This window comes from Elephas maximus, chromosome 7 (assembly GCF_024166365.1).
Source record: "Elephas maximus indicus isolate mEleMax1 chromosome 7, mEleMax1 primary haplotype, whole genome shotgun sequence".
In the NCBI taxonomy this organism is placed as follows: Eukaryota; Metazoa; Chordata; class Mammalia; order Proboscidea; family Elephantidae; genus Elephas; species Elephas maximus.
This window is the reverse complement of record NC_064825.1, coordinates 75919128-75934820: the sequence shown is the minus strand read 5'-3', so window position 1 is coordinate 75934820 and position 15693 is coordinate 75919128. Positions and strand designations below refer to the sequence as shown.

The 15693-nt window shown below is 45.6% G+C and overlaps 1 protein-coding gene across 1 annotated transcript in view; it reads right to left on the bottom strand.

Annotated features, from left to right (window-relative positions):
* SLC6A5 (solute carrier family 6 member 5) overlaps positions 1–15693 on the bottom strand; it is a 62082-nt gene that overhangs the window by 32497 nt on the left and 13892 nt on the right. The window contains exons 9-10 of the mRNA XM_049891419.1: positions 7017–7158; positions 4933–5065 (exon numbers count right to left, since the gene is read on the bottom strand). Coding sequence (XP_049747376.1) covers positions 4933–5065; positions 7017–7158 — 275 coding nt within the window. The remainder of the gene's footprint in view (positions 1–4932; positions 5066–7016; positions 7159–15693) is intronic.

Genomic DNA, 15693 nt, shown 5'->3' with positions numbered 1-15693 from the left:
CAACAATAATCATAATAAATGTTGTTTATGATACATTAGAAAATACAGTATATTAGGGAAAAAAAAGCCAAATAGGGTAAAGGGGATGGGGAATGCTGGGCAGGATGGTTGGAGAGATTGCCATATTAAAATGGTGGTCAGGGAGGCCTCGGTGAGAAGGCGACAGAGACCCGAAGGAAGTGAGAGTCAGCCAATTGGATATCTGGGAGAACATTCCAGATCAAGAGAATAGCTAGAGTAAAAGTTCTAAGAAAGGAGCATGCATGACCTCTGGGAAGAGCAAGAGGCCAGTGCAACTAGAGGAGGGGCTGAGGTAGGAGAGGAAGACAGAAGGGTAGGGGTTGAGAGATGGGCAGATCACGTAGCATCCATGGGGCATTGTAAGGACTTTGGCCTTTACTTTGTGGGAGACGGGGAACTACCACATGGGTTTGTAACATGATCTAACATTTCCACAGGGTAACAGAGCCACTATTTTGAGTGTACTGCAAAGGTGCAAGGGTAGTAGCTGGAACAACTGCCAGGAAGCTATGGCACGAGATGATGGTGGCTCATACCAAGGTGTTATCAGAGAAGGTGGTGAGAAACAGTCAGACACTGGACATATTTTGCAGGAAAGGCCATAAGAATTCCTGGCAGCTTTAAGGTGCAGTGTGAGAGAAAGAAAGGAGTCATGGATGACTCCAAAATTCTTGATCTCAGCAACTAAAGGGTGGAGTTGCCATCAACTGCAATGAGGAAGTCTGTAGGTAGGGAAAGATTACGAGTTACTTTTTCCTCTAAACCCAGTTACTCAGCCAAGGCCAAACTCTTCCCGTTTACAGACCCAGGGATGGGCTGGCCTCCTTCACTCTCCACTGCTACCACCTCTGAACAAGGTTTGCCTCTCCCCTGCGCCACAGGAGAAAGCAGGCCAAAGTCTCTCCCCAACCCCTGGCCTTGAAGAACTTGCATTGCTAGGGATGGAGGGGTGGGAAGGAGCAGGAGCTAGCTCCCTCCACTTCCTGCCAAACCTGCCTCTCTCCTTTCCCTTAAAGTCTGAAAGGCAAGCAAAGCCCCTCTACAGATCAGTGTTATGAAGCTCAAGGGCATCTGACATCTCAGGGAAAATCACCCAACCCCCAGGCTGTCCCTGGCTGGTGTCCCAGCCACCAGATGGGGCAGTGGAGAGAAAACAGTACAAGTGCAGGACATTGTCCTGACCAGTCTGACTTCCCCAACCCCACCAAGAGAGTAAGGTGGAGGCATGGGGAACAACGAAGGTGCATCTTTTCCACCCCGACCACCAGTCTGGTGAGGAAGTAAGGATGGAAAATGGAGGTGAGGGAGGTAAGAAGACATAGCAGCAGGGGCCTGCAGCAGGAAATCCCCAAGACTGGTACCTATCTAACCAGCTGAGACAACTGTTCCCACTTGACTACTGGAGACTGTTTAAACATGACCATTTCTGGAGCTCCCTCTGTGGACCGGGGTGATTAAATCCCATTTTGCAGAGGAGGAAACTGAGGCTCAGGTTAGGCATCTCACTGGGGTTCAATACCTCACTCAAGGTCACCTAGCTTGAATCAAGATCCATACCTAAAGCTTTCTAACTCTGAAGCCTACACTCTTTCTGCTAATGCCATGTTATGGGCCATATGATCAGAAATGAGTGTGTGGCAGGGCCCAGGCTAGGGTGAGAAATGAAGCACTTAAGGCACAAATTTAACAAGGCACTCACTCTCAGGTGCCAGCCCCGCACTCGCAGGAACCTGAGAATGAATGTTTCCTTAAACTCTGCACCCTAGGCACCTTGCTAGCCTCTCCCAGGTCCCAGCCCTGGTGTTTGGATGCTGCATTCACTTTGTACATGGCGACGTGAACTGAGAGGGTCCACTGTTTGGCTTCTAAGTCCTGGGGATGCCTCCATTGTGAGCCAGGTGTACACAGGAGCTTATGTGCAGATAGTTTCCTTGTGTCAGAGGGCTTCAGATGCACCTGTCTCAGGATGTACTGTCGGAGCAGAGCCTGCCGGCCTGATAGCTCACAGTAGCCTCCTCACGCCCGGAGCCCTGAACACATGGTAAGGCCCCACCAGCCTGTGCTAGCTAATTAAGTTAGCTTTGTTCTGTTGCACTAACTCTCAAGCAGAGCAGCCCCTGAGGTCAGATGGCTGCCTTTGACCTTCAGGTTGCCTGCTGGTTACTCCTGCCTCTGGACTTCTAGCTGCTCAAAGGGCTCTGTCTCAGAGGACGCAATCCTCCATTCTTGTCTCCTGGGGGCCTAAACAAGAGCGACCAAGCTAATCCTGCTTCCGGAGAGGGAGGCTATCTCTGTTGCTCAGAAATGACAGTGTTCGTGGGATTTCAACACAAAGGAGTCCATTCTAACGAGCAGCTTCAACAAACCATTCACTTGGGCTTCTAAATAATGTTCCATAATTAATGTCTGCACGGCCCCAGGCAGAAGAATAAGTGTGATTTGTTATTTCTGGTGGTATTCTTCATTTAAAAAAAAAAAATGATCATTGGTTACTAGTTGGAAACCTTTCTCAGTCAAGCTGAGACATGCGTTAGCAGATGGAAAAGAACAACCAACCTGTTCAGAGCTGCTCAAAAACTCCTATTCCAGAAATTCAGTAAAATCTCACACCAAGGACTAAATTCTAAATCAGTGGAAGGAATTGGCTGTAACATCATTCCAAAAAAAAAATCCCAGACTAATAGAGCTAAGAAGGGATCTTCAAACCAAACCCGTTGCTGTCAAGTTGATTCTGACTCATAGCGACCCTATAGGACAGAGTAGAACTGTTCCATAGAGTTTCCAAGCAGCAGTTGGTGGATCCGAACTACTGGCCTTTGGTTAACAGCTGAGCTCTTAGCCACTGTGCCACCAGGGCTCCAAGAAGGGGTCTTAGAAATATTTATTCTAACCCTTGATTTTGCAGGTGAGGAAAATGAGGCCCAGAGCCATCCTGTGCCGTGCCTGAAGTTACACAGCGAATGATGGCAGAGCCGAGTGGGAGTGCAGAGGCTCTGATTCAAGGCGGCAGGGACCGTGCCCCTACTCTTCACAGATATTGGCTCCATAACTCTGCATTTTCCATCTACTCCTAACATCCCCTCCTTGAAAGAGAATGCCATAAAATGGAAAGAGTCTAAGTATTAAGTGGGTTCTGCCACTTAAAAACATGTGACCTCAGACCATTTACTTGACTTTGATGAGCCTCAGCTTCCCTATCTATAAAATGGGAAGAAAGGTACTTACTTTGCAGTGACAGTCCTGCCAGTGAGACTGTGTGGTTGAGCAAGTACTTGGCTACTGTTGCTGCTTAACTGCTTAGCTGGCCCTTTTGGAACATAGAAGCCCCATCCCAAGCTCAGTTTCAAGCTGCGAAAGGCAAGGAGCCCAGGAAACCTCAGGACATTCTGGATATTGTCATAAGAGTTATGTTAACTTTTCCCATCTTCCTGCTTCCTTAGAAACACAATCTATCCAGTCTTTTAATACTCATTCAGAGCCGAAATGGCCCTTGGGGTCACCTAATCCCAGTCCTCATTCTACAGAAGGGGAAACTGAGGCCAGGGAGGAAAAGTAGCCCCTATGCTCACCCAATAATTGTGCAGAGAGAACAGTGGCAGAGCTAGAGGACCTTAAACATCATCCAGTCTAATCGCTTTAACTTTAGAAATAAGGAAATTGAGGACTCCTGAAATAGCTAAGATAAAAAGAATTTGCTTTTCATTTATCAGTAAAATAATAAAAATAAATAAAAGCCATGAGCAAATTAGAAGTTCGGCCACGTTTCATGGCCCAAGTGGAGATGTTCCTATACAGCACACACCATGCAAAGCCTCCGAGAGCTAGAACCCAGCTCTCCTCACCTCCAATCCGGTCCTCTCTGGTTGGCTTGATTCTCCTCTCATTATGTGATATAAGTGCACTATCTGCCTCAGGTAATCATGACAAATCTGTCAGAGTCCACTGTTCAAGTCTCCACGGTACTAGATGTCAAGGTGAGAGCACCTGAAAGAGCTGTTACCACGAGACACCCACAAGGGTGCTCATGTGTGCAGGTAGAAGACAGAAAGGTCTATGTTGCTAATGGATGCCAGGTTGAGTGCGTGGTGAGAGGTATGAGGCATGCCTGGGGGTTGCGGGGAGAGAGGCAGAGACCAGCCTCCCCACAGGCTCTGATCCCTCTGAAGTTATATGTCTGTAACATTATTGCAGCAAGCCCTGGCCTGACCAACTGGACCAAAAACTCAACTCCATAACCTAGGATCCCACCATTACATCCTCATTCCTTAGGCCTTAAAGCTGTTTTCATTTTCATCCTGAAAAATGCAAACTGCCCTTGGGGTGCTTAAATATTATTGTTGGCATGGAAGTGATTGGCTAACCCTGCAGTGGTGACTGGCTGGGGACATGCTGGGTGGAAGGTTCTGGGTTGGGGGCTGGAAGGAGAACAGGAAAGGGAGAGAACATGGTGGCTGGGAGTGAGGAGAAGGAATCCACTTCAGTTTTGATCTTTTTTCAGTTTCTTGGCAGAAGCAATTACTGAGCTGGCAGCCAGGCCAACAGGCAAAAAGCCAGTGGCACTAATTGTAAAGTTTAGGGAGAGTTACCAGATCTTATCAAGGAGTTCCCATCTGTTAAAAAGACATGGCAGCTCCTGATGGGAAAGGAAGGAAACCAACACAGCGTGCCCACCATACACCAGGACTTCGAAGTATGTTTATCTCATTGAATCCCCAAAACTGCCCCACAAGAGTGGTGCTATCATCTCCATTCAACAGACAGGAGTGGAGTCTTGCCCAAGGTGCACAGCTATTTAGGAGCAGAATAAGAACTAGCACCCACACCTCCAAGCTACATGCTCCCCAGCACTCTTTTGCCTGATCCACTACTGGGTGACCCAGACCTTTCTCTTAGATAAGTAAAAGTTCTTACTTTTCCTGAACTCTTGATTCCTTTAGCCAGGGATGCGTACACAATGACCCAAGCCAGGAAGAGGCAGAAGGCCAGTGGCCACCTGATCTCGCCAGGATATTCGATCCCTGCAGAAATCTTCAGCACAAAGTACCTAAGAGTTAGAAAGAGGAGGGGGGAAGGAAGAAGGGGGGTGACCGTATGCAGGCTTTAATCTCCCAGCAGAGCCAGGAGCCTTGAACAAAACTCCAGCAAGTTCTTCGACCTCCCCATCAGGGACCTGATCATAACAGGTTGTGAGGGATTTACTGATCTGGGCTCTCATGCACAGGTGCTTGTAGAGAGACCAACTTGATTTACCCTGCCCTTAATTAGGTGCTTTGAGGCCACTCATGGCCCTGGGCAGCCTTCTGCCTGTGCTAGAACCTCAGTCCAAGACCTATATCTGCTCCACCGACTTCTGGAGCTGCCCACAGGAAAGTGCAACAAATCCAACAACACAGGGGATCCCCATACAGCCCCTCAACAGGCATTAGCAAGGTTGGTTTATCTATCTAAGGTCACTAATAGAAACTCTATATTGTCAAGGATGGTTTTTCTGCTTTTGCTATATTGCTCTGCTTTTTTATGAGAATGTACTCAGATAGCATTTGTATAATTTTAAATTTTAAAAAATAACTACATAGTGGAAACTGCTTACTCTCGACCAAACATGCTGCTCTGCATTTTCATTCAAGTTCTGTTGGGCATGGTCTCAGGCTGAGGTAGGCTAAAATGTAAACAGGGCTGGCTGGACCTTATTCGAGAAACATATTCACAGACAACCAGCTGCAAACAGAAGGGGGCTGCTGGACATCTGGAGCAGCTGCTGGCAACCTGTGTAGATGCCAGAGAAGTCCTGACCTGCCTGGCAACCCCCACATCCCTGGGGCAGGCAGGTGAGCGGGACAACCTTGCTCCTGAGGACAGGAAGGCATCTTCAGGGTCACTGAGGCCTGAGAACAGATTCAGACAATCCATTCAACAGTGCAATAATCTAGCCACGTATCCTGTATGGAACTGCTGACCTTGCAAGTCTATGTTTTTCTGTGACTCCAATTACCTTGTGAACCTGAACAAAGGGGCAACCAGAACGCAGATGTTGCATGACCTTGAAAGGACAGCACACAAAGTTCTGACCTGCCGTGGGAAAGGAAGGCAGCAGCATCACTCCTGGTCTAGCTGGAGCGCTATTCTCCAACCAGCTAGCGAGGGACCCCTAGAGAGGCTGTTCTGCAGCTCATGACCATACTCTTCAGAGGAGGGACACCCAAGCTCTGTGGTGCAGACACAGTCTCAAACCCTGGAGCAACCTGGGCTCAAGAGTTGAGTGGGACTAGCCAAGGGATGAAACTGGACTGGGATCCAAGGTAAAACCCTGGGGACCATATTTCTCAAGCAATGAAAAAATCTTCCCATTCCCACCCACCCCCAATTAAGTAAACCACTTAGTCAACAATTCTATAGCACCTTGCCCTTCTGAACTACTCTACGCTTTAATAAATAAGGAACTTAGGAAGAAACTTCTTGAGGATACTTCCTCTTGGAAACTAAGACTGGTCCCAGAGGGTTAGTAAAGATCACCAGAAGCAGCTTTATAAACCATTTCACCTTATAAATCATTTCACCTTATCTAACCACATGGATCGTGTGAGCAGATTTCATCTCATCACCAGGTCAGACTCAGTTTGTGCTTGGAGTGAATTCAAGACCTACCCCCTCCGAAATCTATGGTTGTTTTCTTTTTTTAAATAATTATTTTACTTTTTGTTGCTGTTGAAAATATACACAGCATCTATAGGCACAACTCATTGAGGCTGATTATCTTCTTTAGGTTGTACAGGTTGGGTATGGTAGTTATTTTTAAAGGGATTATTTCATCATTCAACCTAACTCTCCCTCCTGTTCAACCATGTACTGTCTGAGTTCCTGCAGGAGAGAAAACCTGGAATAGGAATTAATAGTAATTAGGGTAATTTGTAGACCTTCTGGTCTGCAAACTGGGTGGTCATTAATTCCTTGGGTTTCTCTTAGAAAGTAAAAAAAATAAAAAAAGAAAGTCTTACTTGAAATACTCTTCACTCCCACTGACAAACGTCTTATTAGCCTGGCTGGTGAAGTTAACCATTGTCAAGTTGGGGTAGGCAGTCATGCAGAAAGTCGAGTTCTTGATCTGTATTTTGGGGTGGTCACTGATGACACAGGAATCTGTTCAGGAGAGGATGGTATGGAAATACAGTGAAATCAGGACAGGAAATACGCACGTGTCTCTCTCTGGCAATTTATAAGACACAAGCCATAAAGACTGTTTCACCACTTTAAGCATGTCAGCTCAAAAACACATTGGAAATGCTGTCCATAATCCCCTCAGCAATTTCCACCTCTTATCTTCAAAGCCCTGCATGGTGTCCCAAGGCCTGGCATCTCTTGGATCTGTTTTATTTAGATATTCCCAGGCCTACATTTGTTTGTTTGACTTGAATTCCTAGGACCATCCTACCAGTTGCCATCAACTCTGACTCATGGTGACCCCATGTGTGTCACAGTATAACTAGGCTCCATAGGGTTTTCGATGGTTGATTTTCCAGAAGTAGGTCCCCAGGCCTTCTTTTGAGGCATCTCTGGGTGGACTCGAACTGCCAACCTTTAGCCAACCACATTAATCATGTGCACCACCCAGAACCCCTACGGGGCCATCCAAATGCCAAAAAGTAATGACTTACAGTTAGCTTTGGATTATCTATGCAAACAGATTGATAGTCTTAAATAATGTTTTTTAAAAAGCCAAAATATTGGACAGTGATTTTTGGAAAGTATTCACTAAGCAAAGTTAGATGTAGATGAACCACAGAATTATGTTTTATTCCTCCCAGTACCCACAACAGGGTTCTCATTTATCAAGCACTTCCAATGTGTGCTGTGAGTGCTATGCTAAGTACTTCACACCCATTATCCCATTTAACCTTCACAACAGCCCTATGCTGTAAGTACTATTACCTCCATTTTTTTAATGAAGAAACAGGCTTAGAGAGGTTAAGTAACTCTGCCAAAGTCACACAGCTAATGGGGAAGAGAATCAGGATTCGAATGCCTATCTTTCCAATGCCAGAGTTGTGCCCTGAACCACTACAGGCAACAAATGACTTAGAGTAATGAATTTAATCAGAGATAAGCAAACCTTTTGAAGGGCTACTGCCACAGAAGGCTGACTAATAGGGTCACCCTGAACCCACTGCCTGGCACCATGGCCTGCATACAGTGAGTACTCTAAGACACCTGTCCCTCATGGTTTCTAGGCTCACGTGGGTTAGTGCAGGCAGTGGCCATGCTGTGTACTTGTGAGCCTAACACAGGACCTAACATAGCATCTCTAGGGCTGAGTTTGCCACCCCCCCACTCCCCGGGGGACATTCACCAATGTCTGGAGACATCTATTGTTGTCACAACTGGGAGAGGGAATACTAGTGGTAGCTAGTGAGTCGAGGCCAGGAAAGCTGCTAAACACCCTATAATGCACGTAACAGTCCCCACGACAAAGAAGTATCCAGTCCAAACTGTCAGTGGTGCTGAGGCTGAGAAAGACTGAGCTAGGCGGGGATGGGGAGGGGGAATGAACCATGTGAGTCTCAGTATGTCAGGCTGTGACAGATAATTACTATCTCATGAAATTCTCATAAAACTTATTTTCAAATAGCAAGAAGCTGAAGTCTTTCTGACCATTTTATAATGCCTCTCTGAGAGCTTTACAAACAGCCCTGGTGACACAGTGGTTAAGCAGTCGGCTGCTAACTGAAAGGTCTGCAGTTCTGATCCACCAGCTGCTCCACAGGAGAAAGATGTGGCAGTGTGCTTCTGTAGAGATTACAGCCTTGGAGACCTTGTGGGCAGTCCTCCTCAGTCCTATAGGGCTGCTATAAGTCAGAATCAACTCAATGACAATGGGTGAGTGGACAACTTTGCAAATACCGATCACTTGATTAAAAAAAAAAAAAAAACCCATCCCCATTGAGTCAATTCTGACTCATAGCAACTCTATAGGACAGAGTAGAACTGCCCCATACAGTTTCCAAAGAGCACCTGGTGGATTTGAACTACCAACCTTTTGGTAAGCAGCCATAGCTCTTAACCACTACACCACAAGGGTTTCCAATTACCTGGTAGATGTTTTAAATAAAGAGATCACCCGAATGCATCCCAAAAGACACTACAGTGAGAGCTGGAACTTGACAGGACTGTCCTGTTTTTTGGGGTCTCGCAAGTTTTCTGCCTTTGACAGGGTGCAGTCTTTACCACTTTTCTATCTTTCTCATTAATGGGAAATACTGTGTTTGAGTTTTCCTTCTCTGACAGGTTTCCACCTTACACAGGTTCCAGTTTTCCAGGTTTTATCGTGTTCTGTAAAGCACTGGATAATGATAACAACAGCAACTAACACAGGGTGCTTATCATGTCCCAGGCACTGTTTTAAGTGCTTTATATTCATTAGCTAATTTAGGCCTCACAACAACACTAAGAGGTAGGTATTGTTATTATCTCTGTGTTACAGGTAAAGAAATTGAGGCAGAGAAAGGTATAGTTGCTTGCCAAGGTCACACATCAGAGCCAGGACTCTTTGGAGTCCACACTCTGAACCAGTCCACTCTGAGTAGAAGAGCAAGGATCACAAGCTCAAGCGCCTACAGAGTCCAGGCCACTGATATAAACAAGGAAAGCATAAAGCAGAGGTAACAAGGAGTGGTGAGGACTGTGGCAAACCAGAAAGTACTCCAGTCAATTGGTGCCATGCTTTTCCAGCTGTTCTGGCAAAAGATGCAGAAAGTCTGGATATTTACATGAAATCTCTCTGTTTTTAAATGTTAGAAACCAACTCAGAATTTTTTAAACACCATACCAACCCATACCTATTGCTGTCAAGTCAATTCCGACTCATAGCAACCCTATAGGACAGAGTAGAACTGCCCCATAGGGTTTCCAAGGCTGTAATCTTTTCAAAAAAATTTTTTATTGTGCTTTAAGAAGCATAAGTTTACAAATCAAGTCGGTCTCTCACACAAAAACTTGTATACACCTTGCTACATTTTCACTTTTACATACTCCCAACTGCTCTCCCCACTAATGAGACAGCCTGCTCCCTCCCTCCACTCTCTCTTTTCGTGTCCTTTTCACCACCTTCTAACTCCCTCCATCCTCTCATCTCCCCTTCTGGGAGAAGATGCCAACATGGTCTCAAAGGTCCACCTGATCCAAGAAGCTCACTCCTCACCAGCATCCCTCTCCATCCCATTGTCCAGTCCAAACCCTGTCTGAAGAGTTGGCTTTGGGAACGGTTCCTGTCCTGGGCCAACAGAAGGTCTGGGGGCCATGACCACCAGGGTCCTTCTAGTCTCAGTCAGACCATTAAGTCTGGTCTTTTTATGAGAATTTGGGGTCTGCATCCCACTGCTCTGCTTCCTCAGCGGTTCTCTGTTGTGCTCCCTGTCAGGGCAGTCATCGGCTGTAACCAGGCACCATCTAGCTCTTCTGGTCTCAGGCTGATGTAGCTTCTGGTTTATGTGGCCCTTTCTGTCTCTTGGGTTCATAATTATCTTGTGTCCTTGGTGTTCTTCATTCTCCTTTGGTCCATGTGGCTTGAGACCAATTGATGCATCTTAGATGGCCACTTGCTAGCGTTTAAGACCCCAGAAAAGGCTGTAATCTTTACAGAAGCAGACTGCCACATCTTTCTCCCTCAGAGCAGCTGGTGGGTTCAAACCATCAACCTTTCCGTTAGCAGCCAAGAGCTTTAACCACTGTGCCACCGGGGCTCCTCTTAAACACCACAGGCCAAACAAAAACCATCTACAGCCTAGATCCAGCATGTGGACTCTCCATTTAGGCCCTCCGTGGAAAAGGCCCTCGTGGAACAGCAAAGTGGCTAAGACTACGGGTTCTGGAATTCAACTAGCCCTGAGGGCTTGGATGACTTCCTTTATCTTCCCAAGCTCCCATTTTCCGATAAAAGTTGTATCTACCTGGCAGATTTGTTGAGAGAACCAAATTAAGTGAGGTCAGGAATGAAAAAATTTCACATAATGCCTAGCACTGAGATGATACTCAATATTTAAGCCCTAACTCAATCAACACTGTTATACTTTTTATGGGATGGGCATCGCTAGTCCTCAACAGCATTTTCCACAATCCCGTTTGCCACCCGTACATTACCTACTCCCGGAATATCCCAGAATGCTGGGTAAAGATTAAAACAATGATTAGAATCTCTTCTCTCTGATTAGTTTTTTAGACCAGGACTTTTCAACAGCGGTGCTACTGGACTATTGGACCAGATAATTCTTTCTTGTGGGGGCTGTCCTGTGTGTGCACTGTAGGATATTTAGCAACACCCATGGCCTCCACCCACCATGCCAGACACACTCACTCCCCCGGTTGTGACAACCAGAAATGTTGCCAGACATTACCAAACATCCCCTGCAAAATAGCCTTGGGCTGAAAACACCATGGAGCACAGTTCTACTCTGACACACATAGGGTGGCCCTGAGTCAGAAGAGACTCTATGGCCACTGGTTTTCTAGTTCGAGAACCATTACTTCACAGTCCTCAATGTACCTTCCTACCCAGTATTATCTTCTTTAGGGTAATCAAATAACATGGAATGTCAAGGCGATTCTGACCTAATAACTTTCAAGTGTCTACTGAAGAAGCATTGGTTTCCCCCAGCAGCGACTTGAACGAAAACAAAGCACCATTCATATTCCTTTTCTGTAAATAAGCACAGGAATTATTTCACACTCTCCTGCCAAAGAGCACACCCATACTCTAAGACTAAAGAGATCACTAACACACTGGCAAACGTCAAATCACTTGTTTCCAAAACTGCTCCTGTGAACCACGCGGGCGTCCTCCCTAAAGGGCGTCTGGGGCTGTCTATAGGTCAGCGCTCCCCACAGTAGCACAAGGTCACCGCCCTGCGGCGCTGCCCCAGGCTCACGCTTTCTACACGCTCACTCCTTGCAGCCTCATGCCTCCTCCTGCAATATCCCCTTTGACCACTGGGCGGCAGAAGCATGCTTCCCAGCACACGGCGCCTTCAGGTCTCAACCAAAGGAATGATGGGCCTTCTCATCGGAGAGCTCCGCGGCCCAGCAACCCTGAACAAAGAACAGCGATAATGATAGTGCTAAATTGGAAGCTGTTGGAATGGGATTCTCTTTACTCTGGCAATTATTAATAAGTGAGAGCACATGAAAGACCAGGGAGAAAAGGAAACATTTAATTAAAGTTCTAATGAAAATTAAGCCAGTCCAGAAATAGAAATAGTATTTAAGTTGTTCCTATTTTAAGTGACCCAGCTAGCTCCTACTGTCACAAAACAGTCGCTGGTTTCACTTAAACTCATTGCTGTCAAGTCAATGCCAACTCATAGCAATCCTGTAGGACAGGGTGAACTGCCCCATAGGGCTTCCAAAGCTGTAATCTTCACAGAAGCAGATCGCCACATCTTTCTCCTGCAGAGCAGCGGGTATCAGTTAGCAGCCAAGCACTTTAACCACTGAGCCCCAGGGCTCCTCTGGTCTCATTTGGCAGGATACAAATTAGTCGTTCTCCATAACAGATACTTGGAGGCTCGGGTTGCCCTAAAGAAGACAGTCTCTCTCACAATCTACACCTTGGAAATCTGTGGCAAACTCAACCCCTACCCACTGCAGAGCCTGGGCTTCTTTCTGGGGCTGGAGCAGGTACGCTGCACCTGGACGTTCATGTAGAGCTTCCAGGTAGTATGTCACTAGAAGTGCTGAAGGGGCAGGGGGCAAACATCTCCTGCTGTGACTGAGGATCATGATGGCAGGTGATTTATCCTCTCTCCTGGTAACAGTCCTTTTGCCTGGCTGTCATATGATATGGGTGGTTATGGAGTTGTGAAGGAGAAGGTAAACATGGAAGGTCATTTGCAAAACACCGCACTGGGGGAAGGAGTTTTTCCATTTCCTAGATAAGCCTTGCTCAGAATGTCTGTTTGGGAGAAAGCCTGGGGACATCAATTGTTTGGACTCAAACTTGTCCAGCAAAGCAGTGGGGCTCTAAAGCCATCTGCGTAGTTGCAAGCCAGGTCACCATCATCTTTTCTAAGTCATCGCAGGACCCAAAGGACCAATACTTCCACGCAGGACAGCCTGGGGCCCATAATGAAAACACAATGGTGTATAGATAACATAGAAGAAAGCTGCAGGGTCTGTGCAAAGAAAAATGGAGATTGATGTCTCTTTCTTTTTTTTTTTTAGCAAACAAGCCAAAAAAAAAAAAAAAGTTAAAGCACTGGCTAAGAATGAGATCAGATCTGCCCAGCCTGTCCATACGCCCCAGGGAATAGTCAGGGTGAAAAATGTCCATTGTCTCTCTCTGCTCAGAGCTTCAGAGTATGCACAGTTTGTACCAATCAAACAGGAGCTTAGCTATGTAATGTCTTTGTTTTGCCTTTCATGTTTCCTGAGTCATAAGTCAGGGTAGAAATCCACAAGGCCAGGGACAGGGTCTTCTCTGCCTCTTGTACTCCCATCCACATGCCTGGCCAAGTCAACATGACAACCAATTTTTTTTTTTTTTTTTTTTGCAGGGTGTTTTGCTGCTAACTGAAAAGGTCAGTGGTTTGAAACTACCAGCCACTCTGTGGGAGAGAGATGTGGCGATCTACTTCCGTAAAGATTACGGCCTTAGAAATCCTATGGGGGATTTCTACTTTGTCCTTTGGGGTAATGGACTCAAAAAAACGAAACCAAACCCATTGCTGTCAAGTGGATTCTAACTCATACAGACCCTATAGGACAGAGTAGAACTGCCCCGTCGGGTTTTCAAGGAGTAGCTGCTGAATTCCAACTGCCGATCTTTTGGTTAGCAGATGAACTCTTAACTACTGAGCCTGCGTGGTACAAACTGTTAATGTGCTTGGCTGCTAACTGAAAGGTTGGAGGTTTGATGTGCCTTGGAAGGAAGGCCTGGAGATCTATTTCCAAAAACCCAGACACTGAAAACCCTACAGAGCAGTTTTATTTTGACATACATGGGGTCACCATTAGTCAGAATCTACTTGATGGCAACTGGTTTGGTTTACTTTTTTTCCCCCCTCTGACTATAACTCTGACTATAAAACAAATACATGTCCAACTCATAGTGACCCCATGTACAACAGAACAAAACACCGCCCAGTCCTGCACCATTGTTGCAGCCACTGTGTTAATTCATCTTGTTAAGAGTCTTCCTCTTTTTCACTGACCCTCTACATTACCAAGCATGATGTCCTTCTCCAGGGACAGGTCCCTCCTGATAACAGGTACAAAGTACATGAGATGAAGTCTTGGCATCCTTGCTTCTAAGGAGCATTCTGGCTGTACTTCTTCCAAGACAGATTTGTTCTTTCTTCTGGCAGTCCATGATACATTCAATATTCTTCGCCAACACCATAATTCAAAGGCATCAATCCTTCTTAGGTCTTCCTTATTCATTGTCCAGCTTTCACATGCATATGAGGCAATTGAAAACACCACGGCTTGGGTCAGGTGCACCTTAGACCTTAGTCCTCAAGGTGACATCCATAATGGAAGGTGCAAAAAATAAAAGAAAATGGCCCCAAATCTACCATTGTTAACATTTCATGTATTACCTTCCTGTATGTTTGCTATCCATATACATATTTTTAGTAAAGATAAAATTGTGCTAGAAATCTGTATCCACCTTCTACATTTCACATACTATGGTGAGGATTTTTTTATGAATTTTTTTTAATTCCTCTCTATTTTGCATAAGATAAAGAAAAATCGTGCCACTTAGCACTTGTTCATGAATATTTACTTTTAATGACTATAGAATATCTCATCATATGGAAGCACCATAGTTTATTTGATCCATGGATTTATTCAATAATAATTTGCATTCTGTCACACATTTAAATGTTTATAATATTTCCCAGTATTGTAAAATATGGCTGCAATGAACAATCTTATATAGTAGTTGCCTGCATCTCTGATTTCCCCTTAAGATAGATTCACAGAAGTGGAATTATTAAGTCAACCTACTGTTCAGATCAGCTTTCTTTTTACCTAACAGAATCTCAACCACAAATATCAGTTAAGGAACAGCCAGACTGATGGCACTCTGCTGGGATTGGTGCAGTTGAACCTGCTGCACTCTTCAAACATCCTGGACAGAGCAGAGGGTTGGGCCCTGAGACCCAAATCCCAGTGCTGGTCTACCTGGGGACTTACAGCCTGACACTTCTCTCTAAGCCTCAGAGTCTACTTCATCATATGCAGAGTAGTGATCATACCCTTTGGAACTCGCAAGCCTGTTGTTAGGAATAAAGGAGAGAGTGTTTTTGAATCTGCCTTGTAAATTGGGAAGCACTTAGCTTGGTGGTTAGGACCATGGCCTTGGGAGACAGGGAAACTTGAGTTCAAATCGCAGGGTCTGCCACACAGCTAACTCCATGGCCTTAAGCTTTGTTTTCTCATCTGTAAAATGGAAGTAATAACAGAACCTACATGTAGGCTTGTGGTGTATCTTAACATTGGTAATACATGTAAAAGGGTTTAACACAGCACTTGGCATGTAGCAAGTAACACTTGTTGTTGTTGTTAGGTGCTATTGAGTTGGTTCTGACTCATAGCGACCCTATGTGCTACAGAACGAAACACTGACCAGTCCTGCGCCACGCTCACAATCATTGTTATGCTCGAGCCCACTGTTGTAGCCAC